The sequence below is a fragment of the Micropterus salmoides genome, unplaced genomic scaffold (assembly GCF_014851395.1).
Source record: "Micropterus salmoides isolate LMB-PRFRI ecotype aquatic unplaced genomic scaffold, ASM1485139v1 Ms_hic_scaffold_3984, whole genome shotgun sequence".
Taxonomy (NCBI): domain Eukaryota; kingdom Metazoa; phylum Chordata; class Actinopteri; order Centrarchiformes; family Centrarchidae; genus Micropterus; species Micropterus salmoides.
Genome location: NW_024043355.1, coordinates 26,177 through 42,527, shown reverse-complemented (window position 1 = coordinate 42,527; position 16,351 = coordinate 26,177). Strand labels below are relative to the sequence as shown.

The 16,351-nt window shown below is 42.4% G+C and overlaps 1 protein-coding gene across 1 annotated transcript in view; it reads right to left on the bottom strand.

Annotated features, from left to right (window-relative positions):
* Nucleotides 1–8: 8 nt before the first annotated feature.
* Nucleotides 9–16,351, bottom strand: part of LOC119885374 (dihydropyridine-sensitive L-type skeletal muscle calcium channel subunit alpha-1-like) — a gene marked incomplete at its 3' end in the record, with an annotated part of 31,318 nt that continues 14,975 nt past the window's right edge. The window contains exons 4-9 of the mRNA XM_038695398.1: nt 14,123–14,206; nt 7,379–7,426; nt 3,773–3,799; nt 3,556–3,681; nt 2,530–2,595; nt 9–95 (exon numbers count right to left, since the gene is read on the bottom strand). Coding sequence (XP_038551326.1) covers nt 9–95; nt 2,530–2,595; nt 3,556–3,681; nt 3,773–3,799; nt 7,379–7,426; nt 14,123–14,206 — 438 coding nt within the window. The remainder of the gene's footprint in view (nt 96–2,529; nt 2,596–3,555; nt 3,682–3,772; nt 3,800–7,378; nt 7,427–14,122; nt 14,207–16,351) is intronic.

Here is a 16,351-nt window from a genome sequence, read left to right as displayed (position 1 = left end):
AACCTGAATAACAGCAGCACAGCCTGTGGGAATGTCTGGAAGTTGTTGTTTCTGTTGATGTATGTGCCGTCAACCAGTGCAATTTTACCAAATATCTGCAGAAAAGACATTGTTATGTTAGGTATAATACCATTAACCTTCTTGGCATCAGGCAGATCTTAGTCCCTGCCTCATCCATTACACTCACGGAGCATAAAAACGAGATGTTATCTTACTTACATCAAGGCATCTTGCCAACAAAACTTTTTCAACAAATTTAATCAAATTTTTTCCTGGCTGGGATCATGACAGATTCTAACAAGATTTTAACATACATGTATGCTGTCCTTCAAAACCACTTGCTAAAGACTTAGATATGATTGATACTTACACATTAGATCTTGTTTTATCTTATGGGTTGCCTATTACTAACATCCAAGTACATAATGCTGCTTTTTCTGATCACATACATGTCTTACTTTGCCCTCTCATACTCTCAAACTGCCTGCTCCTACGCGCCTGTGTCGTGTGTTTAAGCCCTCCACTGCTGCTCAGTTTACTTCTGCTTTTTAATATAACTAAGTCTGGTGATAGTTATGGCTAACCCTGACACAGAGCAATTACTTTCTTCCTTCCTCCCACCTGTTCCGATATTCTTAACATTGTTGCACCGCAAAAAGTTAGTTGCCCCAGATCTAAATCCGAGCCATGGCTCAATGGCGAGTGTGCAGGAGAGCTGAACGCAGGGGGAAAAAGAACAAACTTCATGTATCATATGAAGTCTTTAAGGAGAGCTTGAGAAAATATCAGAAAATTCTGACATTATCTCCCAAAATTTTAATAAACCTCGTGTCCTTTTTAACACTATTGATTCTTTATTAAACTCTCCACAATCCTCCTGCCTGGAAGCTTCGTCTGAAGTGAAAATCTTCTTAACTTCTTTTTAGGCAAGGTTGCCACTATCAGAGCCCATATCCCATCCCCTGCTTTTGACTATTCCATAGTTAGTCAGTTTGAGCCAGCGTTGCTTTAAATCTCACTAAAATTGTCACCCAACTAAAACCCTCATACTGTGCCCCCTTGTGCCTCTTTATGGAAGACTGGGAGACTATTGGCCTAAATGTCTAAAAAATTATAAATAGTAGTTTGGCAACAGGTGTCGTTCCAACATATTTCAAAGAAGCAGTTATGGAACCTCTCGAAGCTTATTTATATAAAAATTTTAAAGACTGTACTTCTACAGCTTCGTAAGTACTTTCAACATGTGATTCATACTTTTATCTCAACTTGTCTGGACTACTGTAATGCACTTTACATTGGTGTTAACCAAACCTCTCTCTCACGATTACAGTACAAAACTTGGCCGCTCATCTTTTAACCGGAACTCGCATGCATGAACACATTACACTGGTCCTGGCCTCGCTACACTGGCTCCCGGTCCATTTTAGAATACATTTTAAGATCCTATTGTTTGTTTTTAAATCACTGAATGGGTTGGCACCTCTTACAAGTTTACACCCCCATCACGGTCACTTAGTCTACTGATCAACTTTGGCTGGTCGCTCCAAAAACCAGGTTAAACCAGGGGCGACCATGCTTTTTCAGCAGCAGCCCCTAAACTGTGGAATGAGCTACCTCCACAGGTCAAATTAGCCCCGACCCTCAAATGTTTTAAATCCCGTCTTAAAGCTCACTTGTATTCCTTGGCTTTTAACCCAGCATGAAAACTGTGTGGTCTTATGTTGTTGTTCTGTTCTATGTGTTGTTCTATGTTTTATGTTTATTTGTTGTCCAGCACTTTGTAAACCTGTTTTTTAAAATGTGCTATATAAATAAAATGGATTGGATTGGATTGGATAAAAGAACATTATATCATATTATAACATATGTGTGTGTATAAAATATAGTTCCGGGCATCAGAATTTCCCTTTGTGTTGCTAGGAAATATCTAGCTTAACAGGACACGGTTCACAAGGTTGCCCAGAGTTTTGAAACTGGGAGAGAAAGATACATTTACTGACTGCTGGCATTCTGCTACACAATATCAATATAAGGGTCTCTCCAATGTTGGTAATGTTTTTTAGCACTCAACTCAGCGACTTGAGTAACTCAAGCTTGCAGCCATAGCTAATGTTATTTAGGTCCTCCGCAGTAAGTTAATTTTGACGTCCAGATTCTAGTCTAGTCCTGTTGTTATCATTAACGTTACTGTAATTATCTGTACCATTATTCATTTTCAGCCTGTACTACTACCTTTACTGTCGGTATTTCAGTGTGGATATTGTGTTGGGAGGGAGAGGCCCTCTCTCCCTCTCTTTTCTCTCTCTCCTTCCCCCTCAACCCAAGCCTGTCAAGGCAGATGGCCGCCCACCCTGAGCCATTTTTCTGAAAAAAGGTTTCTGCCTATTAAAAAGACGTTTTTAATTGCCTCTGTCGCCTATTGCTTGCTCATGATGGGAACTGTTGGGTCTCTGTAAATAATATCACAGAGTACGGTCTAGACCTGCTCTATATGAATGTGTATGTGTGTGTGTCTGTGTGTGTGCATACCTGCATTCCAACCACAGCGTATATAAAGAACAGCATGAGAATAAGCAGGGCCACATAGGGAAGAGCCTGCAACACAACAACCCATGACACTGTCAGAGACACAGGCCCAATCCCAGTCCCAATCCCAGTCCCCACAGTCAGGACTTTGATGCTCGTTCCCACTATGTGATAGCTCAGGGCTGTCCCACTGTCACATCGTGAAGTGCATCAAGCTCTGACGCTGAATTTTCTACGCCATCATGTGGCCTAGGATATATAGTGCATATGTTTGTGGCCTTCCTAACTTTGGGTAGTTTGCTAAAAAAAACTAATGCTGTAGTGTCATAGAAAGGAAGTGACCAACAAATGAGCAGCTGGCTGACATGCTCTTTATTCATACAGTTAACAGGAGCATTTCTAGCAAGCTTGATAGCTACTTTTGCCAAATCAGCTAAGAATAGACTAGAAATTGTTTGCAGTGCTCACACACTGGTTGACACTAAAATGCTTGTCTCATAGTGGCATCATTATAGAGACAGGCTAACAGAACTAAATGCCAAGCTAGCAGGCCACAAATAAATGGGAAAACCCACAGAGAAATATAGGGTCATGTTTTTATTCTTGTATACTCTTGCTGTTGTGGGGAGTTTTGGTTTGAATATTTTTCCTACTTTACATTCCTTGTGTTTTTCACTCTGTGTATTCTAGTTTCTTGTCCATTGTTATGTTTTGCCCATGCTCTTTTGATGTTCTGCTTTGTTTTCCTAGATCCTTCCTTGTGTGTTTTTGCATGCTTTAAATCCTGTGTTATTTTTGCCCCTATTTCTCAAGATACTGCACATGAACATTTTTGGTACATGTCAGTAGGCTTATTGTTGCTTATAGTTTGTAAATTTGCTCAGTTCGGTTATTGGTTATTGGCCCTGCACACAGCGGGCGTCAGTTAAGCCTGTGTGGGTTTAGTGCTTAAACCTTAGGGTGTAGATTGGGATTGGGCCACAGTAACATCAAACTACAGGCTGAATTATGCTGAGTGATGATACTGACCTGAAGGGATTTGATGAAGGTCCACAGAAGATTCCGTATCCCTTCAGAGCGATTCAAAAGTTTCACCAGACGCATGACACGAAACAGTCTGAAGAAGGTGACTGACACACTCATGTTCTCCGAAGACTTCTCAGAGAAAAGACAAATTGGACATTACATAGTGCTAACTGCTGAATACCATGAAACTTAAATTCAAAGAAAAGTTAAAGCAACTCACCGCGATAGCCTGCATGGGATCCACTGCCTGCAGAGACAAAAAGTTTTTTCTACTGCTGCCTTGTTACAAATGGCTTTAACAAACACTTTTGGTATGTACTTCCTCAAAGGTTTGAAATATTATCACTCACTAACACTCACATTGCAAACTTTGTTAGTGTCACAAACCACATGTGACCATTTCATAAAGTAAACTCTTGCATGCACATTAACATGCAGGTAATCATGCAGCGTGGTGATAGAGCAGTGGATAAGACACATGCCTTTGGTGCGAGAGAACCGGTTCAATCCTCCATGGTGACACGTCCACCAATGTGTCCCTGAGCAAGACATTAACTCCCTGTTGCTCCAGAGGACACCTCTAGCAATAGCAATTGTAAGTTACTTTGGATAAAAGCAAAGGTAAATAGGGAAAATTAGGTATGATAGTAATTCAGTCACATGAACAGTCTTTCCAAAAGAAGATGGTTTGTTGATTTCTCAGCTTGACTCAGAACAAAGTTAAAATATCTTCCATATTCTACAAGAAAAATCAATCTATTTTCAACACCTCAGAATCCTTCCCAGAATCATCAGAAAGACTGAAAGAAACAGCATTCCCAATTCTGAATTTTGTCATGCCTATTTAACCCGGAATATTAGATTAATCTCCGAATTCAAAGTTATAGTTTTGTTCTGGTTGTCTGAATCCCCTTCCCTTTCTTACCGGCCACAATCAGTGAATATGAGAGTTACAAGTATTATTATTATTATTATTAGGTGTCCAAGCCCGAGTGGGCTGGGAACCCGCGAATGCAAGGCATCGCGGTTCCCAGTACCAGCGGAGCTGGGAACCCTATTGTTTTCGCTCGGATTTTTATTATTTTTTTCTTCTGTGCGTAAAACTCATACTGCGTCCTAGATGGTAACTGCTAGGGACGCGAAACTCACAGGGTAGGTTCACAACCTCACGAGTCCCTCAGGCGCCTAAATCCACATACTTCTACCTCTAGGGGGCGCTATAAGCAAGGTCAACGCGTTTGGGCTTGGAACTTCCGCCTACGAAGGCGTATATCGAAAACCTTATTTCCACGCGTTCGGGGAAATTGCGAAAACTGTAAAACCTATTTTAATTAACTCCTCCGAAGCCGCAGGTCCGATCAGCACGAAACTTGGCACAGACAATCTCTGGACCGAGCCGATAAATGTTTGTAGAGGGAATTTTGATCCGACAAAAAATGTCCCAATTACAAGCTAACAAATATTTGCGAAATCTCTAAAAACAGGAACTATCCAGGCATGGAAAAGGCCAATCAACACAAAATTTAAGGACCTTATGTGGCATGCCCCCCTGAGGGGCTGCGCAAAATTTGCTACAGTTAGCCCCTAGTTGGCGCTATTCAAAAAAATCCCATTGACTTACATGCATTTTATATCTCCGCAACCACAACTCTGATTGGCCAAGAGGTGGCGCTAAAAGCACAGCTGAAATCTCTCACTAAATCCCATTAATTCTTATGGCATTTTCAAAGGTAGGACGTTTTGCCTCTGTTTGGAATGACCCATCAACGCCAAACGTGGGGACCTTATGTAGCACGACGGCGGGGCGCCCGGGTCGACTCGCACACCCTCCACGGGGCCAGGGGGGGCGGCTTGCGCCGGGAGGCTTGGACTGCTTGCAGTTCTAGTTATTATTATTAGATTTACTTAACAGTCAGTGAAACCAACAAGAATAAAGACATGCAATGCTTTTATCAACACAAACAATTTTCATTCATATGAACATGTCAGAGTAATACATGTTGTTGTAATGTTTTAAAAAATCACAAAACACTCAAAGCATAATCTTTGAAGGTAAGCAATAATACAGTAAAATATCAGATCTCAGCAGCTTCAGTCCGAGCATATCAGTCACTGGGCCCCATGTCCTGAAAACGACTGAAGAATCGAGATTGTTTTCTAAGACCAAGACATATGTTTCCCAAAGCAGCATCACTATTCCGGCTGTCCCAGCCATGATGTGTGTGTCAGTAACGTTAAATGACATTCAGCTTACTTTCTAGTTCACCAAGTAAGGCTGTAGTTGTGATGTTAGCTATAGCAGCAGGAGAGCTGTGAGTATCTCTGGAGATGCTGTGCTGGCTCTGGGACTGTCTTGTCCTTTCTGGATGCTAGCTTTGCAGCAGCAATTGTAACAACAGTATGCTAACCTACAATTAAGGTGGGTTCCACGCTGGGTTGATACCCTTCTACGACCCTGTCCAGCTCTTCTTGTGTAGCCTGTCTCCTGGTATCTCCACCATGCTCTTGAGACTGTGCAGGGAGACAGATCAAGCCTTCTTGCAATGTATGTATTGTATGAATGGATGTGCCATCCTGGAGGAATTGGACTACCTGGGCAACCTGAATGGTACCTGAAAGGTACCGCCTCATGCTACCAGTAGTGACAAGGACACTAGAAAAAGGCAAAACTAGAGAACAATCAGTCAGGAAGAATAAAGAGAGAGCAACAGTCTGTGGCCACCATCTGCAAAACCCTTCCCTTTGTGGAGGTTGTCTTGCTGTTGCCTCTCCAGTGCACCTGTTGTCACTTTCATTTGCACCAAAACATAATCGCTTATGCTCCCTAGCTGGACAGATATCCCTTCAGCTTAACTGACTTGATGTTATACTGTGATGATGTTCCCTTATTTTTTTTAGCAAATGTATAATGTCACTGTCCAGTGTACACGCACACAGGCACAATGCGTAGTCTTGATACTTCAGCTACACAATAACCATTTGTGTCTTGTTTCTCAAACTTGAATAGTGTTCAGTCAGTGCTTCATTGCATAGTGCAGTGGTCGGCAATAGGCGTCCAGCAATAATATCTAGGCCCATGGCCAGATTACTTTAATTGCGGGGAAAAAAACCATTATAGTGTCTGCCTGGCTGGTTCTGCAACAGATGTCAGTCTGTCATGAGAGCGAAAGTTACTCACATTTTCACTTCCTCTTAAGTGATTGAGCCTACTTTATGTTGTGTTTAAATGAGAGCTTTTACTTTGAAGAGTTCTGAAGGAAATTCAAAAGAGTCTCTGGCTTACTTGACACACTTCTGAAAAAGCTGTCAGAAAACGCGAGATCGGATTACCATGTATGAGAAACGCAGGGATTTCCTCTGCCTGGAGATACTGGGGAATTGAAAAAAAGAGTCCATAGGTTGAAGTGGACCAATCGCCGGGAGGCACACACTCCTGCACATGCTTAATTGTGGACATGTAAAACGATCTCTATATAATCAATTGGTTGAAAAGGGAGAAAAGTAATAATACTAGCAGCAAGTGGGGATTAAACATGCAACTCTTCAAACGGAAATGCTGTGCACTACTGACTGAGCTGAAACAGGCACACCTGGTGTAGTGCATGTGTCTCTGTTATTGTTACAATATTGAGACCAGCCTCAGCCAATTAAACAACTCATACGCTTAACAAGATTCCTAAGATGGATTCTACGATCATCTTAGCCTCACAGTGCCTTTGGAAAAGGGGCCCCTGGCTTTTAAAAACCTTAGTCAGTCAAGCCTTGTTCAGACAAATTCCATGCAACATATGAACGTCATGCACAACTGAAGCAAGTGAATAGTTACAGCGCAGCCATGGAGACAGTAAAGTCCTCCAGAGGAGGCCAGTGCTGCCTGTGGGAAGGAAACACAAATTCAATAAGTGACGTCATGAGAGATGAAGGTATGAACATAGATAATATAATTTTGATACAGATTACATAACTCGAGGATTTGGTTCAGACCTGCATGTCAAGGATTTGCCCTCTCCTAAAAAGCCTGCATATAGCCTGACTCCTAAACAACCCCTGTGAGGACTCACAGAAAACCTCCCCCAAACATCCTGTCGTTCTCCTAAACAGAAACAAACCAGGACTCAAGGGATGACATCAATGGAAGTGACCAGTGCCCCATTTTACAACCTGTGCATATATGTATATTAACAGAACCCCTACATGTAAGTTACATAATGCACTACTTCTTCCAGAAAATTGTCGCAATTACAAATGCTTTGGTATTCTCATGTTTATATCTTTTGTTTGCATTGGAACAGGACACAGAAAATCAGAGAATAAGCCAAATTTGAGATATTCCAAACAGAACTCTAAAAACGGAATGGACAAAATAGAATAGAATAGTCTTTTTTGTCATTGCACTGTGAATGTACAACGAAATTTAGGGTGCTCCAACGGAGCCACCCTTGCACCATAAAAATATGAAAAGAAAGAACAAAAAAGACAAAGACAGGTTATAACAAACGATGTTCTCATAAAAATAGAGACAGAGAGACACAATAATATATACAACCAGGATATATAAATATAAAATATGTATATGTTTGCCTGTATTGTATATTTCTATATACACACATAAAATCTAATAAAAAAGTAAAGTCTTAAAGTGTCTATAGTTATTACAAGAGTGCAAAGTAGGGAGGAAGTGGGCTGAATTGTCTGCTGTTTCGGGCGTTATTGGGTGAATTGGAGGCTTATGTGTGTGAGTGTCCATGGGTCAAGTTGGTATGGCCCAGAGAGGTAACGTCTCCCCGAGGGCAACAGATCAAACAGGGGGTAGGCAGGGTGTGAGTGGTCTCTTGTGATGGCCTTGGTTCTCCTGAGGCAACAGGATATAGAGATGTTTTCCAGGCTGGGCAGAGGGCAGCCAATGATCTTTTGGGCAGTGTTTATAACCCTCTGTACCGCCTTCCTGTCCTCAGCTGTGGAGCCTGCGTACCACACACTTACACAGTGTGTTAGGACGCTCACCACAGAGGAGGTGATAGAAAGCCAGCAGCAGCTTTGTGTCCAGATTGTTCTTCCTGAGGACACGCAGGAAGTGTAGCCGCAGCTGAGCCTTTGACCTGGGCCCCGATGTTATGGGTCCAGGAGTAGTCAGCAGAGATGTAAGTGCCCAGAAACCTGAAGGTGGTGACCATTTCCACCCGATCTCCATTTATGAGGAGAGGGGTGTAGTTCTCCCACTTCAGAACTCTCCAGTGCTTTATCTTTTTTTTGGTGCTTTTTGAAGTATGCTTTGGGTCATTGTCCTGCTGTAAGACCCATTACCTCTGCACAGACCTAACACTGGGCCCTCCCGACACTGCCCTAGAATTCTTTGGTAGACTTCAGATTTCATAATGGCATGCACAAAGTCAAGACATCCAGGCCTGAAGCAGCAAAGTGTGATTTCTATATTTCCAAAATAGATGAGCATCACATGCTTGAAATACAACTATTTCTGAAGATTCTCAAAAGGTGGCAATAATTTTGTACAGTCCATTTTTGGAGTTCTGGGAATGTCTGAAAGTTGTTTTTTTCCGCTGCTTTTTTGTGTTGTTCCAATGGAAACAAAATAAATAAACATGAGAATACTAAAGCATTTGTAATTGCAACAATTTTCTGGGAGAAGGAGTACATTATGTGACAGACATGCAGGGGTGCCCATACAGTATTATACTTAAACTGCTTATTGCAAAGTGGATAATTGCAGGGTGTGAACTACGGGGGAGCCACGACATCAGCTCCCCTAAAAGCATGATTTGTGATATTTTGGGGGGTGTCTAAAATATTGACAGCATGCTTTATTGTCATTAATTTCTATATTTCTCTATCATCATGGATCCATGGTTAAATTCAGGAGCACCCCTGGATAATTGTATAATTCATGTGTTTAGTGTCTTTCAGCAACTGAAGACCAACTTTTCAAACATTCTTTAGGAAAGAAATAACAACAAAGAAAATAGTTAAGACAGAATTTGCTGGGGTTGGTGGAGTAAGCAGCATTGAGCCACTGACATCCACGGCCCCTCTGGACAGGAACTATAAAGCCAGGAGTGACCCTAGCAAATCGGGCTCTGTATGTTAAGTTCTGCTGCTCTTCACTGCTAGTCTTTGGTCTTCTTCTGCTTATTGTTTTGACTTTTCTCCTTCTGGCTTTGGCCAGAGGGACGATGGCTACACCATGGCAAGTTATCCCCTTATCTGATTACACTGATTTTCAGTCATTTGTCAATTATTCATCCCTGTATTCATAACATTCATGGCTGCATTTAACATTCATTTGCGTGTCTAGTAGATATTTGCTGTGCGTGTAATAAATGTTATATATACGTATAGTCATTGCGCTTTGTTTCGTCTGTTTCGTTTCTTGTTGAATCAAGAGACAGGGCTTAGTGTAAAACTGAGCTAATGCATGTTAATGGTGGAGAATGTTAATTAAATTGGTGCTGCTTCAATACGTATTCACTACATGTTAGAGAAGGCTCACATATGTACAATTCAATAAAAAAAATTTGTCCCTCGAGGGGAAATTCGTTTACAGTAGATGTCTCTGATGGTTCTCAGTCATCCAAGTCAAAGATATCCAGAGCTTAAAGTCAAGTGCAACTGGACTTGGTTGATGATACCAAAAGATGTTTTGTCCCTCATCCAAGAGACTTCTTCAGTTCTGAAATGACTAGTAGAGAAACTCAGCTATTTACCTCTGTGGGGTCGTTTGCCAAGATCATTGATACTGCTGGTTCGTTAGTGCTCCTGGCTGTTGTAACGACAGTTGTTATGGTTGTTAGGTAATGTTTGATTTTTTTGATGTTTGAAGTTTCCTGGGAAGTGATGAAAGGACAGCATTGTAAGTGGGGGATAAGTGGTGGCGTAGACCCCCTCCCCTGTTCAATGACGGCTTCTCAACCCGGGTGTAGATGGCTTCCTTGACACCTCTTTCAAACCATCCATCTTCTCTGTCTAAAATGTGCACCTGGTGGTCCTCAAACGAGTGTCCTCTGTCCTTCAGATGTAAGTAGACTGCAGAGTCTTGACCTGAGGAATTAGCCCTTCTGTGTTGAGCCATGCGTTGTGTAGTGGTTGTTTAGTTCCCCTTCGAGGGAACTCGAACTGCGTCAGTTACGACACTATGGGAACGCCTCTAGGCGTAGCAGGTCTGAACGTGAATGAAATCACTCCAATCCTATTGGCTTGTTGCTAGAACGGTAAGGTGTGACGGAATAACCGGAGGAGTATAAAGCACACCTGTACACACTCATCATTATCTTTTTTCTATTCAGCAGGCGCTCTGTATGTTGTTTGAAGAAAGCTCCAGTCCTACAAGCAGTGTGTCTTACCTGAAGAAGAAGTCTACCAGCATGTCCGGCAACCAGATGTACAGAAGGTGTGTTTTTTCTTGCCCTCGGTACATCACGGATGGAGATTCTCATGAGATGTGTGTCTCATGTTTGGGGATGGAGCACGCCCGGGCAGCTCTCGAGGGGCTGCCTGCGCATGGTTCTCTTTTCCGAGGATGGCCGGATGTGTTCTCCCCGTGGCACGGGCCCTGTGGCCGCTGAGGCGGCCCGGCGGCTTCACTCATGGGGTTCACAGCGTGATCTGTCGGAGGATTTCGGGACGGCTGATGCTTTTTCCCGACCTTCATCCGCTGGCTCCGACGCTTCCTTTCCTCGTTCGGGAGCCCGTTCTCGGCTTCTTGGATCCGGAGACGCTGCAGCAATCCGACTCCAAGGAGGCGGACGTGCTCAGCGTAGTGGACAATGACTTCCGGGTGTCGGGGCGGCGTCATCAGGCAGCGCCCGACTATGACGTGCTGCTGGAGGTGGTGCCGTGGCTAAGCTCAACATCAACTGGCCACAGGCAGACACCACTGGCTAGTGGTAAGCTTGATGAAAGGTTTCTTAAGCACCACGCGCCACCTCCACTCTGCCATTCTTTCCTGATTTACATGATGAACTGAGTAATCATGGGGTAGACCCTTCTCTTTTCTTCTCTTCTCAGCCGAGGCTAAGCACTTGACCCTTAAGATGGCCTTTCTCCTTGCTATCACCTCTCTGAGGAGGGTGGGGGATCTCCAAGCGCTTTCGGTTTCCCCGCAAAGCCTGGAGTTTGCCCCGGGGAATATTAGGGCTATCCTGCACCCTCGTCCAGGATACATCCCTAAAGTGCCTTCTTGTGCGGCAGGGTCCACAGTGCTGCAGGCATTTCATCCTCCACCTCATGTGACGGCGGAGGACGGGAGACTTCATCTGCTCTGCCCTGTCAGAGCACTGAATATTTACACTCTGAGGTCCTCCCGTTGGAGGAAGGCTGACCAGCTGCTAGTGTGTTTGGGGTCTCCCAGGGCCGGGCTCCCTGCATCCAAACATTCTATTAGCAACTGGGTTGTTCAGACTATTTCCCTGGCCTATCAGGTGCGCGGTTTGCCTTCACCTGTGGCTGTGAGGGCTCATTCTACCAGAGGCCTCTCGAGCCCTCCTTTCCGGGGCCTCTTGCAGGATGTTTGTTTAGCGGCTGGCTGGGCCACTCCACACACATTCATTCGGTTTTACAGTCTTGACCTTCCTTCGGCACCTGGCACTCGTGCGCTCTCCTCTTAGTCGTGCCACTTTATTGCACACAGGGGCAGGCGGGGTTTTCGGCACGGTTTAGTGGGTATCTCGTTCCCATAGTGTCGTAACCGACGCAGTTCGAGTTCCCTCTAAGGGGAACGTCTCGGGTTACGTATGTAACCCTGGTTCCCTGAGAAGGGGAACGAGACACTGCATCGGCCCGCCGCACCTCTCTCTCCCCGCCTGAAGCGCCTGCTTCATAGTTAAGCTAATGATGAGTGTGTACAGGTGTGCTTTATACTCCTCCGGTTATTCCGTCACACCTTACCGTTCTAGCAACAAGCCAATAGGATTGGAGTGATTTCATTCACTTTCAGACCTGCTTCGCCTAGAGGCGTTCCCATAGTGTCGTAACCGACGCAGTGTCTCGTTCCCCTTCTCGGGGAACCAGGGTTACATACGTAACCCGAGACGTTCTTCCTCGGTGCGGTCTGGCGCTAAAGTGAGCGCACACGGCAGAGACTACTGGATGAGCCAAGGGTCAAAATAGCGCCCGTATTTTTTATGTGGGCCACAGTCTATGGTAAAGAAGAGACATGGTTGAGATTATCGTATGAACCACAGGCGCATAAATATGTTTTTTCGTTGGAATAATTATAATAATAATCATTGATGAGCTGGTAGTGATAGATGATCTGTCTCAGAGAAACAGTACCAGGCCTGTAACGGTGATGCTTTTAACCAGTAACGTTAGCTGGGGCATCTTTCGGGTAGTCTCAGTAGCATCCTTTGGGCTTTGCCGCTAGTAGATTTAGGCGTTATGCTGAGATTGTTTATATTCTTTCTCGGGAAAGTATAAAAAAACAGGCAGTTAACCTATTTCATAATTCTTTTTTCATTTTCCAAATGATCTTATGAACCATTAACAACTCATATGTAAATGGCTTGTCATTAAAATAATACTTAATTTATAAATAGTGAACCAATCATGTATAAAGTATGAAAATACAATTATTAAGCACATTATAGATGAGCTTATTAATAAAGAATACAACATGTATAATTATGTTTATAAATGACTTACTAATGTGTATTAACGTAAGAACAATGGTTTATAAATGATGAATAAAAATGTACTAATACTTAACAACTGCTTCATAGTGTGTAGATAACAAAGAATAAAACATTTATAACTGTGTTTATGAATTACTTACTAATGTGTATTAATGTATGAACAATGCTTTATAAATGATGAATTCCGTATTTACTAATACTTAACTAATGCTTTATAGTGTGTAGTTATTATAAAGTGCTACCGTACATTTTTCTCCCATTCTTTTTAGATTCTCTGTTCACTTTTTCAAAAAAAACACATACTGTATAAAAGCAGAAACACTAGATTGGATGAACCAGAAACATTCCTGGACGCTGGACAGAGAAGAATTTTTCCCCGGCTGGGAAGTGGACAAGACAATGGCAGCAGGAGGAAGTGACAAAAATCTGCAGCCTTGACACTTTATACAGGAAGCCAGAGAAATGTTTATATCCTGTTAGGTCTAGTCTCAATTTAATAAAATGTTCTATCTATTCAGCATGTACTCCTTATAAGTTTGGTTTTAATGATTTTCTTTCTGATAGGGTAGCCTATTGAAAAACCATCTAGGCTTATCTGTGATAATCATCTCACCTTTGATTCTTCAATCTCCATTGATAGATAGATAGATAGATCCAAAAGATGTGTACAGTTTATAATTAAAGTTAGATTAGATTAGATTAGATCCGTAAATGATTGATAGATAGATAGATCCAAAAGATGTGTACAGTTTATACTTAAAGTTAGATTAGATTAGATAAGATCAGTAAATGATGTTTAAATCAATGCACACCCCCCACAATAGTATTTATGTGCTGTGTGATTAAATATTTGTACATATGAAAGTATGAAGGTGTGAGTGAGTGAGTGAGTGAGAGAGAGAGAGAAAGCAAAGTGTGATACTCACATCAATTTCGCTCAGCATCACGTCCACAACACTTCCAATGACGATGACAAAGTCAAAGACGTTCCAGGGGTCTCCAAAATAACCCTTTGACAAAACAAGAGTAAATGTGTGTGTGGAATGTCACTCGCCATGAAGTCACTTACTATGATCCATGTATGCATGCATATGTTTATTTGTGTACCTCTTTTCTCATAAAAGTACTGTGCACATGCATGTAGTACTGTATATGTAGCCTGTGAAAACAAGACACCCAGTTCATGGGAAGCTCACGGACGCTGTTTGTTGTCCGTCTGTTTCTCTCCACTGTCTATATTTTGTTATAATTTATCGCCCCCCCAAAACCGCCTGGAGGATTTTTACCAAAACTCCCTGAATTTTTATCTACTCTGGTTTTAAATTATCACAGAATTGTTCTTTGTGGCGATTTTAATATTCATGTTGATGACCCCGCCAATGTTAATGCAACTGACTTTTTAAATATGGCCACTTCCTTTAACTTCAAACAAACAGGGTTCTTGCACCATTTTAAAAGTCAAATTTAATGCTTTTTAAGACCTTTTAAGACCTCAACAAATATAAAATTAAGACCTCAAATTTTGAAACAATTTCTTTGATAGAAAAACAGACGCACGTTTGATCTCTTAATGATGATTCATTTTCACCACAGGTGAATGACTTTGCATATTCCGAATTGAGGAACATAGATGCTGTTTACACCTGGCATTAAAATGCCTTTTGGGTGATCAGATTGTGATCGGGTAGCACTTGGCTACATTAAAGTACACGAAAAAGCACACCATGACCACATGGATGCAAATGCGTTATCTATCCACATACAACAACTACTTGGGCAGAAATATGCATCGGTCGCAGTCTTCTGCAAATAAAATCCAAAAGTCTGACAATGCAGACAGACGCCTAGACAGTGTGTCCATTCAGTGTTGTGCATAAACGTGCTCAAACAGTGAATGTAAATGTTCCGTACTTGTATAGCACCTTTCTAGTCTTTTCGACCACTCAAAGCGCTTTTACACTACATCTGCATTCACCAGTCACACACATTCATACACTGAGCCTAAGTGCTCAAACGGAAACTAACATTCACACTCACACTCACTCATACACTGGCGGAATAGCCGCCAGGGGCAATTCGGGGTTCAGTATCTTGCCCAAGGACACTTCGACACGCAACCAGGGGGAGCCAGGGATTGAACCGCCGATCTTCCGATTAACGGCCAACCCGCTGTACCTCCTGAGCCACAGCCGCCCCAGTGCCGATTACTGATCATGCTCAGGTGAACTAGGGCTGGGCAATAAAACGATAATGGTAATTATCGTGATACATCCTCCATCCATCCATCATCAACTGCTTATCGTGCGTACAGGGTTGCGGGGGGGGGGGGCTGGAGCCAATCCCAGCTGACATTGGGCGAAAGGCGGGGTACACCCTGGACAGGTCACCAGTCCATCCACCAGGATTATCATGATACAATCTTCCTCAATAACAAATGTTCAATAAATATTTGATTTAATTCATTTGAATCACAAACGAATCAGCACTTTCTTTTCTATTAAGATGTTTATTGTGTTGAGGAAAAGGGACTGATCATTTTTCTCATGCATATTTGTTGTTTTGAATGTTCTACCTCAGCTCTGTGAAGTGATCCACTGTTTGATACCAGGCTGCTTTTTGGCATCAAGTGTTTGTCATGTTCTGACCATAAAGAAAAGTTTAAAAGCACAATTAACCATCTGGTTTCTTCAGGAGCAAAAAAATCATCCTTCAAACTTATAATAATAAAAATAATGACTGAATAATGATTTTACTATTTTTGTCCATATCAGCCAGCCCTTACTCATACACTGCTGTGTTAAACTCAATATAAACTACTGAAATAACAGAAAAGAGTAACTTACACCTAATAAAGAAAGGTAGCAAGAAAACGATGCCGGACTGAACTTAAGTTTCACTTTCACTTTCCGGCCGAGTTAATGCACAGGCGCATTGCTAAAGAGAGGTAAATAATCCATGGAGGAAAACAAATCATGGTGAAAGACATAATTTAAAAAGTTACTTTAACCTGTAGTTATAGATAATTTTTTGGACCTGCGCAAATGAGAGGAGAACGTGATGTAGGCTACAGTTGTTTGAGCTAGACAGAACGATCGGTCTTCCTCCAACCACTTTAACTTGCGTCTCCCAATCTTGCAGCCACGATTTACGATAAC